General features: G+C 32.9%; 1 protein-coding gene across 8 annotated transcripts in view; it reads right to left on the bottom strand.

Moving 5' to 3' along the window:
* LCORL (ligand dependent nuclear receptor corepressor like) overlaps positions 1 to 26428 on the bottom strand; it is a 157812-nt gene that overhangs the window by 27565 nt on the left and 103819 nt on the right. For 6 of the 8 annotated variants that reach the window (XR_006381072.1, XM_044226034.1, XM_044226035.1 and 3 more), the window contains exon 6: positions 7201 to 7294. Coding sequence is in view for 7 of the 8 variants with exons in the window: in XM_044226034.1 (XP_044081969.1) it covers positions 7201 to 7294 (94 nt within the window). In the remaining variant the exon portion in view is untranslated. Of the gene's footprint in view, positions 1 to 1756; positions 5857 to 7200; positions 7295 to 26428 lie in introns of those variants that run through there. The other 2 variants (XM_044226033.1, XM_044226039.1) reach the window with 2 other exon arrangements.

The raw sequence follows: 26428 nt of genomic DNA, 5'->3' as shown, positions 1-26428 counted from the left end.
AAAAAATTTTTTTAATCCAATACCAGCAGCAAGAAGAGTAAAATATATTAAAAGAATTCTGTTTCAGAAAAGTATCTATTTAAACATATCACCAAACTCTGTACATGAAAATAGCCTCCCATTCATGATTTCTTATATTTGCTATTATTGTTAGTAGTTCCTGGTTTGTAGAAATTTTATTTAGTGTTGGAATTAGGATATACTGATTATGAATTGCTACAGAAAACTCTATTTGTTTAAAGGGTTATTATATTTATGTATATTAAAAACTAAAGGATTTTTATTTAAAAATGAAAAGTAAAATTAATTTTATTTTGCTCCCTAAAACTGGCTTAATCTGTTTGACACGTAAGCATGCAATATTTTATGCACATTTTATAAATATTATGTTATTTGAGTAGCAAAAACATCAAGGCAAATTCTGAACATTAGATAAAAAATTTTCTAGAAAAATGGTAACTTTACTAGATTCAACTAATAGTTCACCAAAATATGTGATTTGACAAAAAGCAGTTATCAAAGTGAGAAAAGATATGAAATTAACAATAAAGTGCTTTAAGTCCACAGACATAACCCCAATACCATTTCCTTTCTGAAAATATATATATATATTTTTTGGTAAATTATATCACGATTGGGAGTAAATAATGGAACTAATTCCCAAGATTCACTATAACTCAAAAAATACAGGGAGAAAAAAGACATGAGGAAATGTTAACTATCAAATATGAAGATATGTGATATTATACTTTTGTCCAGCAAATTAAAATTGTAATTTTTACATAAGCAAAGAAATCCCAAAGAGTTCTGATAGATGCACTTCAACAGTTTTTTTTTAAAGTTATGTTATGGCCTATTAAACATATCTGTGATTAAATAAAAAGAGATTTTATTTCTTAGAAAAATTAATTGTACCATATTTTAAAGATTAATTTGCTTTCCTAAGTTTTTAAAATGCTTACATGTTTTTTCTATTAGCAAAGTCAAATAGAAAGTAGAAATAACTAAAACTAATGATTAGTGTTAACTATTCTGAAAACCACCCCAAGATTTTTACAGTTGTCCTCTGAGATTTCAAGGGAGTCTATACTTTAAAAAAGTTTCTTATTCAGTTAATTACTCCCCCCCCATTTTATTACTTTTAATAATGGAACTTCCATTCCAAAATACCACAGTGGTCAATAATTTCCATGTAATGGTATATAAAGATTAGCTCCATAAAGTTACTAATTGGATAGTCAGGTATTAGATTATATTTAATACACATATATCAAATATTAGCTAACTAAATTCTCAAATTATAAAATTTCATGTTTATTTGGCTCCAATTTTTTTCTTTTTCATATTTCTTGCATGTTAGAGTCTCAAAGAAAAACAATATGAGTAAATAATAGTTGAATACACAGATGTCTCCAATCTAGAATTTATTCTGAAATGATTATGTAAAGATTCTAAAATTATATCTGTCATAGCTCCCTTGTTTTTAATGTTAAATATTTTTCTAACTCTTTTCAGTTTGATTTCTAAACCAAAAGATCCTGCCTATTTTTTATATGTTACTATCGGTTTTGCTTATTACAAGTTTTGTTGTTGAAATAGTTCATTGGAGAAGTCAATTTTTCATATTAATATAAATAAAACTCATTCCTACAGTGAATCAAAAAAGTCAGTGTAGTCAGGTTTTTTTCTTTTCTTTTCTTTTCTTTTCTTTTCTTTTCTTTTACTGAATGAGTAAATCAATCACACACCAACAGTGTTGTAAATTTAAGTGCAAAAGCATTGAAGTGCTTTACTACAAATTACAACCTAGAAACACGTTAACTGAACAATTAAAATTCATACAATCAGATTTAGATATATAACAACACAAAGTAGGAACAGAATTACAGTACATTTACAACACAAGACAGATACATGAATTCATTAGAAAATATTGTAATAAATAATTCATGAATTATAGTGCAATTGATTTATGCATAAATAGAACTAATTGCCTAACAATCAGTTTATATTAACAAAATCTGTCAAAATCAAGGCAGCCACAGAGTTTTACTAAATTACTGCGACAATGGAAATACTGCAATTAAAAAACAAATACAAGTATTTGTACTGTAAACAACTAAAAAAATCAGTCTCACTAAAGTTAGTATACAATTTAATATAAAATTGTCATTAGCTACCAGAAATGGTTTAAACAACTTTACTGAGCAGTAGTTTTCTAAAAACAGAGGCACTGTTTTTTCTTTTCCTTCTTTTTTTTTTTAAATATAAAATACTTGAGGAACATTCAAATAAGTAGAAAGCATATAAGGGTTGCTTTCACCTTCATTAAAAGTCTGCTGAAACTGGATTTTTCAGAAAACTGTCAATTAATAAGTAGTAACTGGTAACTAAATTTATAAAGTACTTTGAAAGTTTAACATAAAGAACATCTTAATAGAATCACTGGGGAGAAGGGGAACCCATAAATTTCCCTGCCTTTCCTAGTTTGTATAATCAAAAGTTAACTCAATAATTAGAAACATTTTGTTTCTTTTAAAAGTTATGGGTTGATCATTACCTATAAACTATCAAAAAATATTTAATTTACTATATCTGACCAAAAATAAATAATACAAATACTAAATGCTGCAAATTAACTATAATATTACCTATAAAACTACTGATCACTGTGAAGTCAATAGCAAAATGATCCCTGATTTTATGAATCCTGTAAAGTTTTTGGTCAGGTCATCTTTTAAATGATATAAAAGTGTTCTGTAAGTATCCCTTTACTATAAACTTCTCAATCAATTTATTAATGTAAATATAGTGTGAGGAATAAAAAAGCTCAATATAAATATTATGTAATGCATTCAGGCCCCCAAATTTTTGCAAGTAAAATTCTGTATAAAGAGGTCAATAAAATTGTGTTGAAACATTTACTTTATTTTTTAAATTTGTTTTTCAATGGGGGAGGAGGGGAAATATATTAAATAATCCAAGTTCTGGCCCTCACAAAATATGGCTTAATTCTTTAAAAAGAAAGATGACCCTGACATCTGCTGTTTTGCAATCTATTATGTATTCTTACTTGGAAAAACAAAAAAGCAAGAGGATTCATACCCCAGTATGCAGGTAACATTAAGCTGAAGAGGGTTCAGTATAGATCTAAGAGGCCAAATAACTACTTGGTTGTATAGCTTCCCACTCTTCAGTTTTTTTTAAATCATATGTAAGCAGTTTTTAAATGTAATAGCTGAAAATCTCTTTAGTATTACATGTATATGTGATTATTAGATACACACAAACACAAGTGTAAAAACACAAGTATTTGACAAGGTGCACTTATTTTTTTAAATTCAGCTTTAAGTATTCCTTTTGGACTTAGGAAAATTGGCTTAGAAAAATGATCAGAACCTGAATTTTAACAGAGAAAAGGGGCACTCGGAGAATTCTGAATATACGAAGCAAATCCCCATTCTTTATATGGAGGCACATGCTTATAACATTTTACCACTAAAACTGCATACTCCATAAATCCAACATGGATACTCTGAACCACATTTTAAAACTGCTATATAAAAATTATTGGTCTCTCTTATGAGTCTAGTAAAAGTTAAAATGCACTGCCCAGCTTCTAACTACCCAATTAGTAGAGAGTTTACATTACTGAAAGTTCAAAACAGCTTCAGTGTTAAATATCTGTAAATCTATTCAAGACCCTGAACAAACTGCAAATTTGGTTATTAGCAAAATGATAATGTATCGCCCACCAAAATGAAATCTGTAATTCATTTTGATAAACTGAAAATGTTTTGAAATGTCACAGCAGCAAATATATTAAAGTTACACTGAGGTTTTTCAATAGTAGGAGTGTGTCACAATCCTTAAAATTTAAAGTAGTCATAACATCAACTAACCAGCACATTTAAACCAAATATCATTCTCAAGCTTTTTCTGTGCACATTATAAACATGCTCTAAGTTGCATTCCAACTTTCTTTTCTAACCTTACACATTAGCTTATTTTTCAAATGAAAAACAAAATTAAATTATTTTAATAATTAAATTTAAATTACTTTTTGTTCTTAGTATTCCATCTTATATTAAAGGATTCTATAGCTGCTGGGGTTAACTATGTGTCAGTTTTTTTAAAAAGTATATACCTTATAAACCCCAACTTCCTGTAAATCAACTATTAAATGATAAATATTAAATTTCATTATACATATCATTTAAGGTTTTCTATTCCTGGTGGATGCACTTGAGTGCATTTCATATTTCATAGAATACACTGTAGTGTACTAATACTGTATATATTAATTTTTCTTCATATGGAGATAGTTATTTAAACTTTGATTGGTTGTTTGATGTACTTACAATAGCTGTAAGTGCAGTACTGTAAAAATGTTTACAAACTATTAATATCATATTTCCCTTATAAGATGGTTCAACTGAATGGCTGGAGTGGTCTTTCACCAATAAAAGTGTTTCACTTGACAATTACTTGTTTTCCCACAACGCTTTATGCTATTGACTACTAAAGAAAACCTGAATCTTTTTCACCTATTTATACAAGGATTAAATACAAACTATCAGAATTAAGTAAGCAACTATATAATTCTGTCCACAGTGAAAACCCTGAATAAAACTTTTTTTTTCAAAAGGCATGTAAGTGGTTTTTGAACTGTAAAATTTCATGTCTCCTGTCAGAGTGAGCGTCTGTAATTCCCACATGTGTGTATATAGACACACAAATACACACCTGTGCACATACACACACACACGCAAACACACATACACACACACACATACACACATACAAACATTTTCCTAACAAGTAATCTACACAGGCTTGCTGTTTTTGCAGCTGCCAGTCCCTGAATCTGTCATATTATATAACCCAGTGTCTGGTAATCGGAGTTTCTTCTTCGGAGGAGTCTTCAGTGTTCCAGATCTTTCTTTTACCTTGTATTCTAAAGTGCTGTGAGGTACCCCATAAATTCCTTGTGCTTTGGAAACACTCATTTTTCCGCTCATTACCATTGCAATAGCCTCTTCCATTATTTCATGATCATATTGGCGATAACGGCCACGTTTTTTCCTGGGCTGCTTGCTATCTTTTCGATCCAATCCATCTTCAGTATTTTCAGAGGTTCCATCAACTGTTCCGTTTTTAGAATTAAGACACAAAGGAGAGAGGTCCCCATGTAGAAAATAAGAGTCAACACTTGAGTGAGTTACAGGCCCAGAACATTCTATTTTGTTCTGTTTAGGGAGTATATTTTTCAGTTTTTGGAGAGCTGATCCTTCTAGGACTGGAGAGGTTTTGGAAACTTGATACATAACATCCAGCAGACCAGGACCATCAGGTTGTGGTTTTGAAACAGAACTTACTCGGAGCTGAGGAATTTTTAACTGTACAGTAGGGTGTGAAGTTTCATATTGTAGGCTTTCATTTTTTTCTTTAAATTGAGTAACCATTTTCTGTAGAGTTAACTGATGGAGGTAACTGGAAGCTGTTGGGAATTTTAATTCTGAGGTTTCAAGTAGATTGAGTTTACTTTTTTCTGTGCGCTCTGCTTGAGCTCTTGCCCACAAGGCTACTTTTTGCAGCACTGCACAAGTTTCTTTACTGTCTTTATATGAGTAACTATCATTGAAATCTCGAGTTTTGTTTTTAAAAGATGCAGGCTTCCCTGCTGGTAAGGCTTCTAAGTGGAGAAGTAAAGTTTTTTGAGGTATGCCATAAAGTATGCCTGCTTTATTTATGTCCAGTGCTCCAGACTGAATGTCTTTCAAAGCTTTTGAGAGCAAACCATCTGCAAACTCAGCACTTCTTTCCACATAGTCCTCTCTGTTTCTGTGTAGTCTCCTGGATGGATGGAATGAAACGATGGTAAACTGATGCATGAGAGACTCTCACACAGCTATGGAAGGGGAGGGTCCACTCCTTTATTATACTCCTTGCTTAGGTAACATCACTGCTTATGACTCTTTTTAAGTCTGTGAGATGTAGTAGTTACTCCTTATCAAAGCAAACGCTACAGTCCTGGTAGGACAATGTGTCAATCATACGGTGGCCTCAACGGGCAGACCTTCCAAGAACATAAAATCCTAACTCGGTATTTGTAAAAATATTCTCATGATGTTGCTATTCCTCTGACAGATGCTTGCAGAGCAACACTTATAATTTATTTGTACAATTAGAGTTCCATTATAAAAAATACCCAAATCCTAAAGGAGTTTTTGTTAGTAGAAACGTGACGTTACCGCTAAACAAGTAATAAAAGAGTCAACCCCTTTAAAGGAAATTTGTAGCAGAAAGAATATTTCCAAACACAAACATCCCATATTTCCACAAGACTAATTTTTCTCTAGATAAAACTTAAAATTTGAAACAAATTGGTAAGTTATATTTGGGTAAAATAATTTGATACTATAAATTGTTCTTTCTATTTCAAATATATCATTGTAATTTTCAGTTTCTCAAACAGAAGCTAACTATACCTTGTGACTCAAAAGCTACTATAGTCTTAGTTGAAACAAGTTACACTCTATATCTAAGATTTAAACGTGGTAAAAAAGCTTCCTATGCAGTTTGTTAATGGGAAGATGCAAAGTTACTAAATAAAAATTCAAAAATCCAACAGAAGAGCATCTCACTGTTATTAATTTATTTATTTTATTTAATGAGAACTTTCAAAGCATGAAAGGGCTTTCTGTGGTGTTTACTAGACATATATTATTATATATATTATGTAAAGTTTGCCACCACACCTAAAGCTCAGTGAAAAAATGTAAACACTATAAGCTAGCTGTTAGAATTAGTAAGTATGGTACTTTTAAAATTTGTTGATTGTTTAAAAAAATTAAATAGTGAAATCACATATTTTCCTTAAAATTGCCTCCTGAATACTGAATTTTAAATTTTCTTTGTATTCGTCCTGCTTCTTAGTTTGTAGCCTATGATTAAGTTGGTAGTTCATTTTAGTAACATGAACTAAAGTTTGGTGATTGTTCTGATAACTTTTCTTTAACAGAAAGAATAAAAAAGAAAGAGAAAGGACAAATGAAAGGTATGAGAGACACACACTTATGAGTGACAAAAATTCTGAAGGAAAGCTAAATATGTCAATCTACTCAAAGTAGTATTAAGAGTTCTCTGAAGAGATAATTTCATATTAATATTAAATTATATTTCCTAGATATTGCTTACCCAGCCATTGAATTTTCAGAAGAAGGATCACATATGGATGACTCTTCAGATTTTATGCTGGTTTTCTTTGTAGAGAGATCTAACACTCCATCCCCTATAATTTTTGCAAGAGAAAAAACTTTATATTTGTGACAGATAGGTAATCCTTACATTTTAACATTTCATATTTTGCTGATCTACTAATTCATAACCTAAAAATTAACACTTGTATTTGACATGTGGCTATTAACAACTCATCTGTGGGTTTAAGAACAGTACATGACTGGGAAGGCACTACATAGGAAAAAAGAACAGAGAAGGAGCTGGCATTGCCAAATGATATGAAGAAACATATGAAGGCTATGATATAATATTTGTTTTAAATCAACCTTTTCCCCTTGTTCTGCTGTGAACAGCCATTAACTGCTTATCCATGACCTTTTTTTAATCAAGGCTGCCCAGATGATGCTTCAAGAAAGTAGGAATGATGTAAGTTGTACAAAACAGAGACCACAGAAAAAATGACGATGAATAAGAGAACAATAACTAGCATTTACTACGACTAGCAATATGCGGAACATATGCTTTAAGTAAACTGTGACTATATATAATCGAGGTATTTTTTACAACTCAGTGTAAAATTTTACTATTTTAAATAACTGAAATGTATAGCAGTTGAATCATTGCTTATGTAATATGTTTACATCTGTGACTGGATGAAGACATAACCTACAATATTAACATTTTAGGAAATATAGCCTGTTAGAAAACAACTGCCTAAGTATTTATTAAAATGTAGTTGTTTTTATTACAACACTGAATTTACATAAATAAAAACAATGATTCAGACATGTTAATCTGACAAGGATTGAAAAGAGTAAAAATAAACTATGAATTTAAAACAAAGCACTAAGCAACAGTGTGACTATTTCTTTACTGACAGCTAAAAAATTGAAAATTTAAGTTATAAAGAATCACTATAAGAAAACACATGTTTAAAAAATATACTTAAAAATTTAAGTTGGTCTAAAAAAAATTCATCTGGGTTTTATTATTACCATATAAATTTACCTAACACTTAGGTGCTCTGGCAAGACACAAAGACAGAAAAATAAAATGTCTCACTCATAACCTATGTGTAATTCAATAATTTCATTGAGTGCCTACTGTGTTCAAAGCACTATTTGAGGAATTTAGAAGCAGCAGTAACAAAGGCATAAACAGTACCCATTGTCATGGTGCGAACCATGACCAACCAAATATATTATCAGGGAAAAGCTTCTGTAAGGATCAGTTTATACAAAGGCTGTGTTACGGAATCATTTTTGAAATGTCTGAGGAATAGCAAAGAGCAAAGTCTCAGCTGGAAGCCAGGCTGAGTGAAATGAGATCAGAAATGTACAAAGGCAGATCATATTGGGACTTGTTGGCCATGGTAAGAAATCTGAATTTTATTTTGAGAGAGAAAGGAAACCACTGGAGGTTTCTGAGTGTAGGACCAACAAGGTTTTAATTTGTACTTTTAAAGGATCAATCTGCTGTGGGGAGAATGGACCACAAGGGCTAAAGTGGAGTAGGGAAACCTGTTCGGAAAACACTATGGTATTTCTCAACTCTGAGCTTTCACGCTTCGTTAGATTCCTCTGTTAGAAGACTCCTAATCCTTTCCTTCTATCCCCACACTCATCCTAGTTCTCATCAAATCTTACTCATCATTCAGTCATTCAGGCCACAACTTGAATTTGGTTGTCATTATTTTAGGTTCCTATACCTGTCACACTTACCTATATTATTTAGCATTTAGCACGCTATATTCTAGTTGCTTACATACTTACCAGCATTAGCCATGTAGACCATAAGCTACGTGAAGACAAAGACCATGTCTATTTTATTCACCTACGTATCCCCACCCCACTGCCTAGAATAGTGCCTGGTATTCAGTAAATATCTGCTGAGTAGAACTCTGAAGAAGCAAAAGAGAAGCCTGGATAGGTAAACAAAACATATGGTACATAGTACCTTGAAAAACTGTTAAGTGAAGCACCTTGCCCCAGGTTATCTGCCCGGCTCAATTTTTCGTGCTTTGTCTCCAACTCAACTCAACCCTCATTCTTCCTTGCAGTTCCTCACAAATGCTACATGGTGTCAGGTCTCTCAAATTGCAGTACTCTGCCAAGAATGTTCACCTTTTCAACTTGTCCAACTCCTGCTCAGTTTATTATTTTTTTTCAGTGTTCCAAAATTCATCCATATGCCCCCAAGTAGAACCCAATTACTGTTTCCCTTGAGTCAACACTTATAATTTATACTTAATGACACTTATGAGACTGTCTTGCAGTTATCTATATATATCCCTCTACACACACAAACACATATATATGTACATATTTATCCCGTAAGACTGAATTCCTCAGGTCAGGGATCTTATTCATTTGTATTTCATAAATAGTAGAGTGCTGTAACCTACTAAAAGAAGAAAGAATTGAATACTAGTCTTCTCTTTTACTATCTCATTTCTCTCCTTCAGCAATTAGGATTTTATTATTTCAAGGTCTTATAAGATCATCTTCTTCAAAAAATCATCACTACCTAATCCATATTCAGATTTACCTCCGAATGCACCAGTTTTGATTCTGCTCAAGTTTTACATAGTATGCAGCACATAAAACACACTCTCCATAAATGTGTTATTCCTAGTCAATGTTACAAAATGAATGAATGAAATTTTTCCAATTCTAAACTTTAAGACGTTTGATATAGTTAATTTAAAGTTAATTATTTCACACCAGAAATAAGAAAAGGAGGTACAGGGAATGCCTCTCTCTCCTTTACATTAACTATGCAAATTAAGCTATAGCTCTCCAGGTAGGACAATAAAGGCATTCTTGTCCTTTTTTGGGCTATTCCTAGACACATGGCCCTGGTTAGGGATAATCTAAATCTGAAGGATGAACTAGACCTAAGTCCTGTTCCACCTTTAAGAAGCTACCCAAATCAAGCTTATACTCCTGATTCTTCTTTTGAAACTCTAAACAGTGACCAAGGTGAGAGATGCTTTATTTTTTTCCCCATAGCCTTCTCTTGATATGCAGTACATATGTTAAAAGTTTTGCTCCAGAAGTAACACATTATAGTCTGTTATCCAGTGAAACCAAAATATACTCCAACATATTTCTGCCACACAGGAAAACTACATAATCAATGAGCATTTATGTACTAAATACAAGATACATAAATATATAAGTAAAGAACTTTTAGAGAAATTTTAGTTATCATAGAAAATCTCACTTTTTATTAGTAGCACTTTGACCTACACTAAAGTATTTTGCTAATATCATTACTTCTTTATACATAATAAAAGCTATAACTCAAGAGCTAGAAAAATCGTTATTTCTAGGTTTATCCAAATTAGAAAAGCAAAAAACAGTAAGAGAAGGGGAGAAATAGCTTGGGAAGAAGGATTCAGAAAAAAGAAAAAGAAAATCAGGAATGGGGAGAAAGGGCATTTTCTTGCTCCTGCTGCTGATTTAGATCTAGCTGAAGCGATTACATCTATAAGTATCACTCCTTCACAATGGAGATAGCACATCATAACTAGGTTGTTTTGTGTATATATTTCCAAAGTTCTAATGATTAACTTGATGGATAGAAACTAAACTATATCTTTTAAAAAAAAAGATTTTATTTATTCATCTGAGCACAACTTGGGGGTGAGGGGTGGGGGAATGGCAGAGGGAGAGAGAGCAGCAGGCTCCCAGCTGCAGGGAACCTCACATGGAGCTCAAACCCAGGACCCAGGGATCATGATCTGAGCTGAAGGCAGATGCTTAACTTACTGAGCCATGCAGGCACCCCTTTTTAAAATATTTTATTCATTTTTTTGAGACAGAGTGCGAGAACTAGCAGAGGTGAGGGGGAGAGGGAGAAGCAAACTCCCACTAAGTAGGGAGCTCAACACGGGACTTGATCCCAGTACCCTGAGATCATGACCTGAGCAGAAGACAGATGCTTAGCCAACTGAGCCATCTAGGCACCCCCCAAAACTAAGCACTTATTATGCTCTAGGGCAATATAAAATAAATAGAAGACAAGGACTGAGATTTATTTGCCATTCAACTATTGGTAGGTACCTAGGTTGTTTTGTTTTACACTTAACAAACAATACTGAAATGAAAACCCTAAATGCTTTCTTGTGTTCATGTATAAGAATTTTTCTAAGATATACACCTAGAGGTATAAGTGCTGGACTTAATTAACATTTTGGAATTTAGTAGATATCACCAATTTTTTTTACCATATCCTTGATGGCATTTGGTGTTGTAGAGATTTTTAATTTTTGCTAACTTGGTAAGAAAAGCAAGTTATAGGAATAAATTAACAAAAGTGCATTTAGTATGCATCACTGTGGATTTTTAAAGAACACAAAATTATTTTACTTATAAATGCATAAATAGGCATTATCAGATGTTGCTTCTAAGACTAAACAAAAGGATGTGACAGTTCCTTAAGAGAAAGCATATCAGAAGCAAACATGATCAAATAACACATTTATTAGTTCTGGATGACAGAAACATGATTATTAAGCAGTATATTTCTCTATATTTGAAAGTTACCTAATAATAAATACAAATTATTCCCATTTGCTGATTATAGACTGGGTCTTAACACTACAATATACTTATTTTTGATCAACCACTAATGTAAAATGTATAGAATTAGAGGCCAGTTTCTTTCAACAGGGTCAGGTAATTGTAGATATTGTACTACCAGATACAACTTTTAAAATGGACTGATTTTTGAAAAACTGAAACCATGACCAAGCTGGGCTATTTCTTTCTTTCTTTTTTTTTTCCTAAGATTTTATTTATTCATTTGACAGAGAGAGACACAGCAAGAGAGGGAACACAAGCAGGGGGAGTGGGAGAGGAAAAAACAGGCTCCCCACAAACAGGGAGCCCGATGAGGAGCTTGATCCCAGGACCATGGGATCATGACCAGAGCGGAAGGCAGACACTTAACAACTGAGTCACCCAGGTGCCCCTGGGCAATTTCTTGATATCAAAACATTATTGGGTTAATTTTTTTTTAGAATTCACCTTCTGTTAAAATCAAGATTTGATTTTTTCATTTATAAATTGTTTTCAGTTCTATTTTCATGCAAATTCCTAATCAAGGATCTATTCAAAGAAGACAAGTGCAACTGTCATAATACAGAATTGTTTTTCACCCCTCCAAGGATACCATTTTTTTTTTTTTAATCTCTCATCTTACAGCCTTTGTCCATTCTTCAAAGTATTTTCTGTGTTTTCTTGGCCTGACAAGTTAATTTCTACACATCCTTCAGGATTATCCATCCCCTCAAATGTTTTCTGAATTTCCTCCTAATACCCTTTATATTCTTCTATACTGTATTTATGATGTGTTATAATAATTTGCTTAGTTTAGCACCTCAAGTCTAATAGGGGAGTTAGTAACTATTTTTAGAATCTATTTAAGATTTATATGCAATTAAGTATCATTACCTGGTTGATTTTCTCACAAGACTGCCCCCCCCCTTAAGCCAGAGCCTGAAAACATGAAGCTCAGTCCAAATAGGAGGGAATATGAGATAAAAGTTCTCTGAAACCACATTATCTCTCATCAATATTAAATATGTAAATATTAGTAAGATTCAGTATATGAAAGCAAGTGAATTTTAATGAGAGGAAAATATCACATAAATTTTATGTTGTCTAGAAAGGGGAGAATATTCCAAATTAAATTTCACAAAAATGGCAATTACTAGCAATAAAATGTTCATCAAAATCACTGCTACTTAACATTAATGTTTGATGCAAACTGCAAATTTATATTACAGTTTTAATGAATACCTTTAAGCTATTTCTACCTTACATCTTGGATCACTTCTTATCTCCTTATATGGGTCCTGTCTTTTTTTAAAAAAGATTTATTTATGAGAGAGAGAGCACGAGTGAGAGAGCATAGGTATAGGTGGGGAGGAGGAGGGAGGGACAGAGGAAAAGGGAGTGAAATCCCAAGCAGACTCTGTGCTGAGTGTGGGGCCCCATGTGGGGCTTGATCCATGACCCAAGACCATGACCTGGCCCGAAACTAAAGGACAAATGCTCAGCTGACTGTAATACCTAGGTGCCTGGGTCTTGTCTTTATTTTAGTCCTTCAATGTATTATCCTAGTCATCCTCGTTCTTTCTGGTCTTAACTGTACTCTCTAGGAGATGCCTAGACTCATAGATTCCTATGGATTACTAATTCATTTATATTCAACAGATTTCTAGAAAACATTAGTAACTCACAAAAAATCTAAATATATACAACTAATATTTTTCTACAGTGCACATAAAGTGTGCACTAAAGGTTTTACTAATTTGGAAATTTTGATGATAAAACTGAAAGTAATAGAGAGGTTTATTATCCTACCCACAGTGACAGAGTTCTAAATAGTGAGAATGTCATTCAAACTCAGGCAGCCATGTTCCAGAGTCAGCATTTAACTATAATTCTAATCTATGATATTTTGAAAATCAAATTACAATGTTGGTAATGGTGTAATAAACTTGACATGGTCAAACATTGCTAGTTCAAGAACATAACCCTTTTGGAAACATTATAGCAATACGTCATCAAAAATCTTAAAAATGTTCACACTTTTCTGGGTATCTATTTTAAGAAATATTTAACATGAAAATGCCTTTATGTACAAAGATATACCAAAGATTTCAATATTACTGATCAATACAATTTTTTTTACAACCCTGTATATTTAGGTCTAGCATATCCATTAAGGTAATTAATAAAACACTGAACACTGCAATTGCTATTACAGTGTTTTTAAGAGGTAGGATATAAACTTGAATAGAGATAATAGACAACTAAACATATAAAAAGCCAAAAAAAAATCAGATATAGAACAAACCTGGAAATAAATATATCACATGACAACAATGCTGATCTTTCATGAGGATCTGAGCAGTTAAAAGAAATGTGTGGGCACATACTTGCATACATGTACTAAAACTTATTAACACAAACGTGTTAACAAGACTTGTTAACACAATAATACCAAAGCATAAAAGTATTCCCTTATGTTTACCCAAATTTATTTTTAAATTATTTTTATTGTTACTGGTTTAACCAACGGGTTAAAGTTTCAGAGTCATGGGGGGAATAACCAATAAAATATAAGAGCAGCACATCAATTAAGTTTTAACACTTATTTGCCTTCCTTATTTGCCTCCCTCGACAAGCAAACAAGTTCTTAAAAGGGAAAGTTATAGCCTTTCCAATGTTTTATTTAGTGCATATATATCTGAAACCCATAGAATTCATTCATCTACTATTTGTCAATAAAAGACAATATAAATCAAGTACTTATAGTGAATTTAGGATGTAAAAATTATCTAAGCACTTCCACCCAATACCATTTTAGAATTTCATTACAGTTTTTTCTTTCTTCAGTTACCCCTACAAGAACTGAATTGAAACAAAATTTCAAAAATCTTCAAGTCCACACTTAAAAAATATTCTTAAAAACAAGTTCTCTTTTTTATCCCATGTATTACATTACTTTATTCTGTAAATTCAAGTTTTAACCAAACATTTCACTTAAAATGTGGGACACATGCTCAATACAACAATGCCATACTGAAAGACTTTCCATTTGTTGATCATACACTTGATAGCCTCTGTCATGCTTATCCAAAATGATTTATGTTTTGAAAAACTTTTTATTGAAATATGACATTCATAATAAAAATGCACAGAAGTATAGTTTAATGAATTTTCACAAACGAAACAGTCCTATGTAAACAGTACCTAGATTACCACCATCAACTAAGAGATAGCCCCCATCCTATCTCCCCTCTGACCACTAAGTTACTCCCACACCCAGTATCTTGACTTATAACAGCTTTATGCATGTGCATCTTGATGCAGCAATTTTACTTCTAGGAATGCTTCCTAAGGTAAAAGTTAAGATTGAGTGCAAAGTCTTAGCTTGAGCATGTTTACTTACATATCTAGAGACAATTAAATATGTGATACTTCCACAAAACAAAATACTATTCAACTAAAGGATTCTGTAGAAAAATATTTAGTAATACAAGGATATTTAAAAATATTATTTTAAAAAACACAAGCTGCAAAAGATTATATAATGTACAATTTGTGGGAGTGAGTTCTGGGAAGACAGAGAGAGTAAGTGTGTGTATTTTTTCCCAGAAAGTGATTCGGAAGGATTGAAAACTCAACAGGAGCAGTTACCGCTTGATAAGTAAGAAAAGAATAATTTTTATTTTCTTTATTGGTTTATTTTCTAGTTTTCCTATAAATACATAGCTTTTATAGTTCATTTATTCAGTTAAGACTTATTGAATGGATACAATATGCCAGTCATTTTTTTAGGCACACAAGAAACAGTAAGGGAACAAGACTCTTGCTTTCATGGAACTTACATTCTAGAGGGGAAGACAAAGAAAAGACAAATCATTAAAAAATATTTTTCCCAAGGTGATAAAACTTATAATGAAAATAAAACAGAGTAACAGGACACAGTGGCAGATGGAAAGGGGTTACTATGCTGGAATAAATAATCAGGCAAAGCCTCTTAGGTCATCTCCTTTTTTAAAAAATAAATTTTATTAAGATAAAATTCAAACATAGAAAAATATAGCATGATTCTCCTTTACATTCTTTCTTCAGTTTAATAATTACCTAGATTTTTGCTATACTCGCTCCATTTACCCCTATTTACTTAAGTATTTTATTTTTAAAGTTTTTATTTATTTATTTGACAGATAGAGATCACAAATAGGCAGAGAGGCAGGCAGAGAGAGAGGAAGGGAAGCACGCTCCCCAGTGAGCAGAGAGCCCGATGCGGGGCTCGATCCCAGAACCTTGGGATCATGACCTGAGTCAAAGACGGAGGTCTTAACCCACTGAGCCACCCAAGCACCCCTTTAATTAAGTATTTTAAAGCTAATTCCAGTGTTACATCATTTCTATTATCATGAATCTTTAAAACATACAAACATTTTCATACACAATTATATCAATTCCTTGCTATTGTCTAACACCTGGTTTGTACTGAAATTTTCTCTAATGAGTCTTCATGATACTTCTTTTTTAAAGTTTATTTTAGTAATCTCTACACCCACCGTGGGGCTCAAACTCACAACCCTGAGATCAAAAGTCATATGCTCTTCCAACTGAGCCAGCCAGAAGCAGCTAGGTAATTGAGACTACTAGAGAACATTTTACATTATGGTTTGTTCTGTCTCCTGTGGTGTCACATCCTTTGTTCTTTTTATCAATAATTCTGATAAACTTGGAATTAACTCTAAAGCAAATGGTTCTCCCTAGATGTCCATCAACAGATGAATGAATAAAGAAGATGTGGTACATATATACAATGGAATATTATGCAGCCATCAACAGAAACAAAATCTTGCCATTTGCAATGATATAATGGAACTAGAGGGTATTATGCTAAGTGAAATAGCCCAACCAGAGAAAGACAATTATCATATGCTCTCTCTGGTATGAGGAATTTGAAAGGCAGGGTAGAGGGTTGTGGGGGTTAGGGAAGGAAAAAATGAAACAAGATGGGATCGGGAGGGAGATAAAGCATAAGAGTCCTTATCTCACAAAACAAACTGAGGGTTGCTCTGTGGGGGTGGGGAGTAGGGATAGGGTGGGCTGGGTTATGGACATTGGGGGTGCTATGTACTATGGTGAGTGCTGTGAAATGTGTAAGCCTGTTGATTCACAGATCTGTACCCCTGGGGCAAATAATACATTACATGTTAATGATAAATAAATGAAGCAAATGGTTCTCAAGCTTTGGATCTCATAACTTTTTTTTACTCTTAAAAAGCACTGGCTGTGGTACATAAACAATGAAATTTGGAACACTGAAAAAATAAAGTAAAATTAAAACAAAAACAAAAACAAAAACAACTGTGGGGGTACCTGGGTAGCTCAGTTTGTTAAGTGGCTGCCTTTGGCCCATGTCATAATCCCAGGGTCCTGGGATTGAGCCCAGGCATCAGGCTGCTTGCTCACTGGGAGTGTGTTTCTCCCTCTCCCTCTGCTTGCCACTCCCCCTGCTTGTTCTTTCTAATAAATAAATATATAAAATCTTTAAAAAAAAATACTGTGAACTTCAAAGAGCTTTTGTTTAGGTGAGTTACCTCAATCTATATTTACCATATTATAAATTAAACTGATTAAGTTAAAAAAATTCCTAATTGATAACAATAACTCTACAAATGTTAATGTTTTTAAAAACATTTTAACAAAAAATGACATTTTCAAAGTAAAACTGTGATTTTAAAATAATTTTGCAAATCTCTTTAATGTCTAGCTTAATAGAAGATAGCCAGATTGTCATCATATACGCTTCTGTATTCAATATATTTAGATATACTAGTAGTCTCTGGCAGAATTCATTACATACTTGGGAAAGAAAGAGAGTGAAAAGGACAAATAACATATTATTCGTTTTGACCTGGGGTATCCCCCGAAAAAGTTTCAGGGGCTCCAAGAATTTCCTGAACCATATTTGAGAACCACTGGCCTAAATAACTGCCTAGATTCATATTCAGTGTTTTGGGCAAGAATACTTCAAAAGCAATGCAACATATCATGAGGCACATAAAGTCGGAATTTCTATGAAGCTCTAGTGATCAGTGTGTTATGATGGTGATAATCTGACCATGCCCTCCAACTGTACAGTTTCGGTTCCCCAAACAGACTTTCCTCTAACAGTTTTATCATGTTTCCCATATTTATTAACTGAGATTCTTTAAGAATCTTTTTTTTTTTTTTTAAGATTTTATTTATTTGAGAGAGAGAGCGAGAGAGAGAACACAAGTAGGGGGAGCAGCAGAGGGAAAGGGAGACTGAGGCCTGGCTCTGATCCCAGGACTCTGAGATCATGACCTGAGCCAAAGTCAGATGCTTAGCCCTCTGAGCCACCCAGGTGCCCCTTTAAGAATCTTTCTTAAATGATGGCTATTTGGTCCTGAAATGAATGAATGAATGAATGAATGCATGAGGAAGGAAGGAAGGAGGAAGGAAGGAAGGAAGGAAGGAAGGAAGACAAATGCTTAACTTTTCCCTTTAATTGCTCATTTGTACACTATGGTACACTGTGTATCCCCAGTGTGGACTAAAGACTTTGAGGGACACTTCCATTTTCTGATTATCATAAATGAATGGATTTTAAAACATTCAGCATGCTTCAGCTGCAACTGTTCGTTTTGATGCTCAAATGTTCTCATATGGCCAATGAGGAACTCTTAACATTGGCTTCTGTATTCTGCTGACAAATTACTTTGGAGCTTCCTTGCTTGCTGGCACAAGACGTCCTAGGCTTATTTCTTACACTTTCTGATCTGCACCAGGATTACAAGAAGGCCAGCTTCCTTTTAAAGGAAAATAATGTTTAGAGATCATAATGTGGGTCTAGGTTCAACTGAACTGTCATTGCTTTTAGGGTACTTCAGCAGTCTAAGAAATCCATATTTTTGAATAGGAAAAAAATTGTGAATTTTCCTGACATTTCCAATCCACATGTAATATTACAGGACTTTTACTTTGATTTTACTCCTGTGCTTCTTCTCTTACCCTGGAAGTCTTGGTTCCCTAACAATGTTACATGATTACATATTTATCATCTAGATTCAAAAGAACAAACAATGGCAATATTATTACTAATATTACCTAAAGGATTTCTTTGAAGCACTCTTTGTCCTTAAAATACATTCTACTAAGAATGTAGTCAAAATACTGGCTAAAGTTACCTGACATAATTCTTTCCTCAGTGTCACTATGTTACTAAAATAATACAGCCAAATTGATTGTAACATTCTTTCTGAAATTTTAGGGATTGCTCTATTTTTTAAAAAAATGTACATTCTTTGGAATACATAGAATATTTACATAAAACTATATAACAAAATCCCTTCACAGCACTTTCATCCTGTCTCCTCTGCCTCACCTACTGCATTCCCTTATAAGTAACCATGCTTTTTTTTGCAAATGAGAATATATTTCCAACCCTTTGCTATTATAAATAATGCCCTCAATGAATAACACACACACACACACGTATTTTATATATAAAACGGAGAGGTGGGCAGGGGCAAGATCTTAGCAAAGTCATGGAAATAAATTTAAATCCTGTTCTTCATGTAACAGAAAACTAAGAGTATGATTTTATTATTTTTTAAAAGATTTTATTTATTTATTTGACAGAGAGAGACACAGCGAGAGAGGGAACACAAGCAGGGGAAGGGGGAGAGGGAGAAGCAGGCTTCCCACTGAGCACGGAGCCCAATGCCTGGGCTCGATCCCGGAACTCTGGGATCATGACCTGGGCCAAAGGCAGCCACTTAATGACTAAGCCACCTAGGTGCCAGTGAGGAAGATTTTAAACAGAATTTTTTTTTTTTTTTCAATCTAAGCACAAGAACACAATTTTGGCAAACTGATAACTTCAAAGTTATATTAAGATACACATTATGAAAGTTATCACTTTAGAGGGAAAATAAAAAATTACAAAGGAAACTAAAATACTAGAATCCAAAGTATTGTCACTTAAAAACCACATGTTGCTACAGTGGCCAACGTTCTATCAAACTGCAACAAATATTCAGGAAAAATGTAATGGCTATAAGGAAGTTTATCTTTTCCTTCTGCTCTTCTTTCTCTCCCCTCTCTTCCTCTCCTTCTTTCTTTTTATGCTTCATATAGCTTAGTAGATTAGTCAAGTGTTGGTTTGTTTACATGGCAACATTTAAGGAATATCTGATTGTAGAGTGTATTGGTATTTGCTTGTGATATTCTTTACAAGACAGAAAAGTGAAACATCAAGTTCATACTTTCTGTGACAATTATATTTCTTCACATTTTATAATCTGACTTTATAGAAAAAGCTTTGAATAGTCTTCTGATTTTTAAGTTAACTGAGGAAATCTTCATATGGTTCCTCAAATATAACTGATTTGTTCCTGCCCTTTTTTGCTATCTGAAATTTTTGTCTTTGTTTTTGATATTTCTTCTGCCTTGTCCTCAAACCTTCATGTGGAGGACTTCTCATTATTCAAGCCTCTCCTCAGGGAGACCACCTTACCTAAAATAATCCTCCTAAATCACTTTTGGTATCTTGCTTATTGATTCTTTTTTAAAATTAGGGGCACACTGACTGGCATTTTCAAAAATTTTACAAATAATTCTGGAAATGAAAAATGTAGTAACAAAACAGAAATTCAAGATACAGGTTAAGCAGTAATCAGAATAGCTCAGGGGAGAATAAGTGAATTTGGAGACTTCTAAATACACCAATCAAGATGCAACAAAAGGAGACGAAGAAATGGAAGATATAAAAGAAGATAAGTGATATAGAGGATAGAATGAGAGGATCCAAAATATGTCTCAGTAGATTCTGACAGGTGATAAAGTGAGAATTATAATACATTTGAAAAGATAATGGCACGGAAGACATTGGGAGATGGAGAAGAGAAATGAGTTGGGGAAAATTGGAAGGGGAGATAAACCATGAGAGACTGTGGACTCTGAGAAACAAACTGAGGGTTTGGTGGGGGGTGAGCCTGGTGGTGGGTATTATGGAGGGCATGTATTGCATGGAGCAGTGAGTGTAGTGCATAAACAATGAATTTTGAAACACTGAAAAAAAAATAAAATTAAATTTAAAAAAAGATAATGGCTAAAAAAAATCACAAACAATGAAAGACATTTGTCCTAAGTTATAGAAACCATATGATTACCAATCAGAATAAATAAAATTAATCTATACCCAAACATATCCAAGACAACCTACAGAATGCATAAAGAAAACATGCGTACAGAGAAAGAGTTGTTTAGAGTTACAGAGTATGAAGATTACTTATAAAGGAAAGCCTATTAATTGTAGTTATAGCAACAAAGGAAGTCAGGACACTCTCAAAAAAAAAAAAGTAATTGTCAGCCTAAAGTTGTATACCGAGAAAAATTATCCCTTTAAGTACATTAAAAAAAAAAAAAGAGTAAGAAACTGAAAAAACCTGGAAATTTGTTATCAATGGAATTAAGAGAATTCTGTTTACTATAAGAATTTTTGTTCCCAGAGGAAAATCTGAGATATAGGAAGGAATGGTCAGCAAAGGAAAAAAAAGTGAAATAGGGGGGAAAACGCAACCTAAAAGAAAATAAAGGATGGGGGAAAAAGCTTAACAAACAGAAACCACAAAATAAGATGATGGAAACAAATAATTATAGGGGTAATAGTGCTACAAAAGAACACATGATGCTATGAGAAAATAAAAGAGACCCAAACTAAATTTTGGTGGGAAATTAATAGAATGTGCACACACACACATCAGTGAGTGTGTGTGTGTGTGTGTACACATGAAATTTAGGAGGTATAGAGAGGTTTCCTTAGAGACGTGATGTTTAAAAGACCTGAAAAAAAGAAGAGTAAGTTTTATTTAGAATAAATTGGTAGGGGTAGAGAGTGGCTTCTACAGAGAGGCACTAGCATGTGTGAATGTTCTGAGGCCAGAGTGTATGACATATTGAAGAAAATGAGAGATAACCAGAATGAGGACCAAACGAAATGAGACTTGGTAGACAGGAGCTGGATTTTGGCAGTTTCAGGATTTTAAATTTTATCCTAAGGACAATCAGAAGCCATTAAAAGGTTTTAAAGCAGATGAATGGGATGCCTCAATTTGGAAATTTGAAGTATCACCTGTCTCTTCCATGCCTAGAGTCAAGAATATTAGATTGAAAGCAACATGAATAATCTAGATATACATTTTTATTCTTCAGGTTTAATAAAATATGGTATTCATCTTAAACATAACATAACATATTTCTTCTGTCTTTAGCCTTGGAAAACAAAGGCTCAGCACTGAAAAACAAGATGGGTAATTTTATTGCCTTCATTAGCAGACAGAGAAATACCTTCTGAACTGAACTATAAAAACTGTTCAGTATTTTCCTAATAGAATAACAACAGACTCCATTTATAAACAGCATAAACACAACATCATAAAACCACATGGCTCTCTTAATTACAGTTTAACATCTCAGCTGACAATTTCACCTACCTTAATCTCAGACAAGAAACCAGACTAGTAGTGACAGCAGCAGCAGCAGCAGCAAAGGATACTTAATAAACATATCACTGAAAGCCGTGTAAGGTATTCAGTGCAGTCTCCAAATGCTCATTTGAAGCCTAGCTGATATTAATCTCATACATAATTTCTTTTTTAATCTTAAACTAGGAAATATGATTTCCAAAGGTTAATCTACCGGTAGCAATGTGTAGTGGTAATTTCTGAAAAAAAAATTTTTTTTAACTTATCTGTTGTCAATTAACTTGAGGGAAAAAAATTCTAAAATGTCAAAAAAAAAATACTACAATGTAGTGCAATAACTAATGTTCATTATGACGTTTAATGTTTTACATGTTGCTTAAGAAAGCATTAAGGTATTTTCCATTTAAAATGATTAAAATAAAAAATTTCATTGCTAAAAAATCATAAATCCAATGATCAAGTCTCAATTCTCATTTTAGTTGTCAACAGCATTTGAAAACAATGAAGGTTTTTAATCCAATAAATCCAACATGTCATATATCATACATGTACTGGGAATATAAAAATGAAGAGACAGATTCCTACTTCCAAAGGTATATTATAGTGGAAAGATAAACATGGAAACAATTGCAATGCAGCAAGAAATTTACTATAAAGAAAGTTCTATGAAACTATCACTGGACCTCATGGCGGGAATCTACACCAACAGGGCCAATGACATGCTACATGCTACTTCATCTCTGCCCCACATCTGATCTTGTTTTGTATAGGACTGATAAGTTCTTCATGAGTATCACAATAATGATAAAGTTCATAAATTGCAAATTTCTCCCTGCACTTTAGAAGTTTTCAGTCTGGCCCCAGATTAAGACTGAAATTTAAAAAAATGATATACGGATGTTATTTCGACCTGTTTTTTAACTTAGTGTGCCAGGGCAAAAAAGAATCATTGGTATAAGCAATGGGTGCCTTACTTCCTCCCAGTTTCTAAAGCTGAGTATTTCCACAAATCTGTAGAAATGAAAGTGCACAAAGAAATATCTCTAATATTTCAAACACCTGGTTAGAAAGTACTATGGAGAAGTAAATGGCAATTTTAAGCTGGGTAATTGCATTTTAAACTAGTCTAGAGTTTGTAGAAGAGAGGGAAAGGAAAATGAGGAATATGGAAACTGACTTGTGAAGAACAATCGAAAGAAACAGGAAGAACAAGATGAAAAGATCTGCATGGAAATCAGAAGTTTAGAGAGACATAATAGTTCCAATAAATATTTACAGCACTAGTAGAAGTAAATTTTCTCCTATTGCTGCAGACAGGGGAAAACACCCCTGAAGATTAGCATGGAAAAGAGAAGTCCTAGAGTTACAGTAATTTCTACAAGTATTTATAGTACTGTTAAGCAAAATATTGTTGCAGATAGAAAAAATACAAAACAAAGGATGGATATTTCAGAGATACAAGCTTAATTATCAGAGCTATCAAAGGTTTTTTGAAAGTACTTATTGATCAGCAGTTGAATTACCATCTCTCATATGATAGTTATTCTTTCTAAGAATGCTATATTGGCATAGAGGCTAGGTAGGATATTCTTTTGAATATCTTTTTCTTTGCTTATATGACTAATTCTGTTCTGATAGTGTTTTTGCCTATTTTTCTACATAGTTGTGTTTTTCTCATTCACTCTAGTTTTGTTCTGTTAGTTGAAGGGGTTGCCAGTTAGAATAGTTATAAATACTCTCTCCATTTGAGTCTTGCATTTTCACTCTGTTCACAATGACCTTTATAAGAGTTAAGTTTATTTTAATACAGTCGAATTTACAAAATTGTTGTATGGATTGTTATTCTTGTATCTTAAAAAAGTCTTCTTTGAGTTTATCAGGATTTAATCCTGTATCTTTACTTTTTGTGTTTCTTTTCACATTTTAGCCCATTAGCCCACTGGAATTACTTTTGTGAGTTGTGTGAGGTAGGAATCATCTTTTTTTTTTTTGGTCCTACATGGGTAACCAGTTGTCCCAGAACCATTTATTCAATAGGCCATCCTTCCCAGTGATTTATAATGACATCTCTGTCTTGTACCAGATTCCACTAATGTCTGGAGAGTTCCAGATTGCTAAACTGTTCTACTGATTTGTATATGGCCAACAGCACCATGTTTTAACTGTTAAACATATTAAGTAATATGTTTTAGAGGGACTCCCTCAACCACCTTGACTTAGTTATGCTTAGCTCTTTAAGTACTACCCATAAATTTTAAGATTGGCAAGTCACTTTCCACAATAAATCCAATGAGATTTGACTGGAGTGACACTGAATCTATAAGCATATTAAGGATGAAATGCCATCTTTTAGAGTCTGTCCATTCATTTAAAATATAATCACTTATTTTGGGAGCCTTATTTTTCATCCTTCAGTAGCAGTATGTTATCCATAAGGTTTAAAACATTGTATTAGTTTCATTCTTTGGTGTTCTGGTGCATTTCCTGCTTATTTTGCTATTGTAAATGAGATTTTTAAAAAACTGTGTTGTCTAACAGGATGGTTGCTGATTTGATGTAATATATACTGATCTTGTGAGCAGTATATTTTCTGAACTTTTTATCAGTTCTAGAAGTTTAACCTATTCTTTCATACTTTCTACATACACAACCATGCTGTTTGTAAAGCAACCACAATTTTGTTCATTCTTTCCTTATATTTATTATTGCTAATTTTCATAATTATATATTTTTTCCCTCACTGTGCTATTTAAGTCAGGACCTCTTTGGTCTGGAAAATGGTGAAAACTGGTGATTGTGTGCATTGTTATCTATTACTTTAAATCATTAGGATATGATATTTTTGGTAGTCGCAGTATACATTTACTCTTAATTTGATAAACAATTTTATTATAAATTTGTCAGCTTTTGTAGAATTTTTCTTATCTATTAAGATGATATGTTTCGTCTCTTTTCTTTTTGGCAATGTGGAAAATCATAGAGGTTTTTCAATTGTGGAATCATCCATGCCTCCCTGTCATTATTTATTATGTTTTTATACTTCACTATATTCAATTTGCTAATATTTATTTAGGATTTTTGTACCTATGTCTGTAAATAAGACTGGTTTGCAACTTTTCTTTCTTTTGTTATTTTTGTCTCTTTTTGGTATAGAGATTATAACAATATTTCTCTTTTCTTTAAAACAGTCTGTAAAAGACAGAAATTATCTATTGCTTTAAGGTTATATGAAGTTTACCTACAAAACCATCTGATTGATAATTTAAAGATTTGTAAGTTAGACCACCCAAAAATATTCACGTAGATTAGCCAATAGATTTATGGATTACATTCTCTAATTTGAATAAAGTAACTCATAGAATGAACAATGAGCTTAAATGTATGTGGTTAGAATACTACGAAAAATGTAAGCACTAGCAAATAAAAGTGGAACACTGCTACTGCTAGTATAAGCACTTAATTGATTATAGGTAAGAACAGTGAAATCAGGCCAAAAAAATTTAATTTCTTTTCTTTTTAAGATTTTATTTATTTATTATTATCTATTATCTGAGAGAGAGAGTCAGAATAAGCAAGAACCAGTGTGGGGAGGGAGAGAGGGAGGAGGACAAGCAGAATCCCTGCTGAGCAGGGAGCCCCGAGACGTGACGCAGGAGCTTGATCCCAGGATTCTGAGATCATGATCTGACTGAGCTGAAGTCAGATGCTTAACCAACTAGGCCACCCAGGTGCCCCCAACCCCCAAATTTTAATTCTTAAGAAAACCATTTGAAGTATGGATTTATATCTTCTATCATCACTAATAAAATTCTCCCAAAGTCCATACTGTGTAGAAACATATTGGTAGTGAAGTCATGATTAGCAAGTTATTTAAAAATTGTTTATAATATCTTTATTTCAACCTTAAAAATTTTAATTTATGGAAAGATTAGTACAGATATTGGTGTGCATACATAAACACACATGCACATACAAATGCATCAAAGGATATGTGCTCCTTTTTTTTTGGTTTTGTTTTAAGATTTCATGTGCAAGTATGCAAACTTAGAGCCTACCAATCTACACCACAGAATGGCTTTACAAAAAAAAAACAACAAAAACTAATTTCATTACTCACTGCTTGAAGCA

This window comes from Neovison vison, chromosome 11, assembly GCF_020171115.1.
Source record: "Neovison vison isolate M4711 chromosome 11, ASM_NN_V1, whole genome shotgun sequence".
Lineage (NCBI taxonomy): Eukaryota > Metazoa > Chordata > Mammalia > Carnivora > Mustelidae > Neogale > Neogale vison.
Note: the sequence above shows the minus strand (reverse complement) of the source record. Positions and strands in the feature narration are given on the sequence as shown.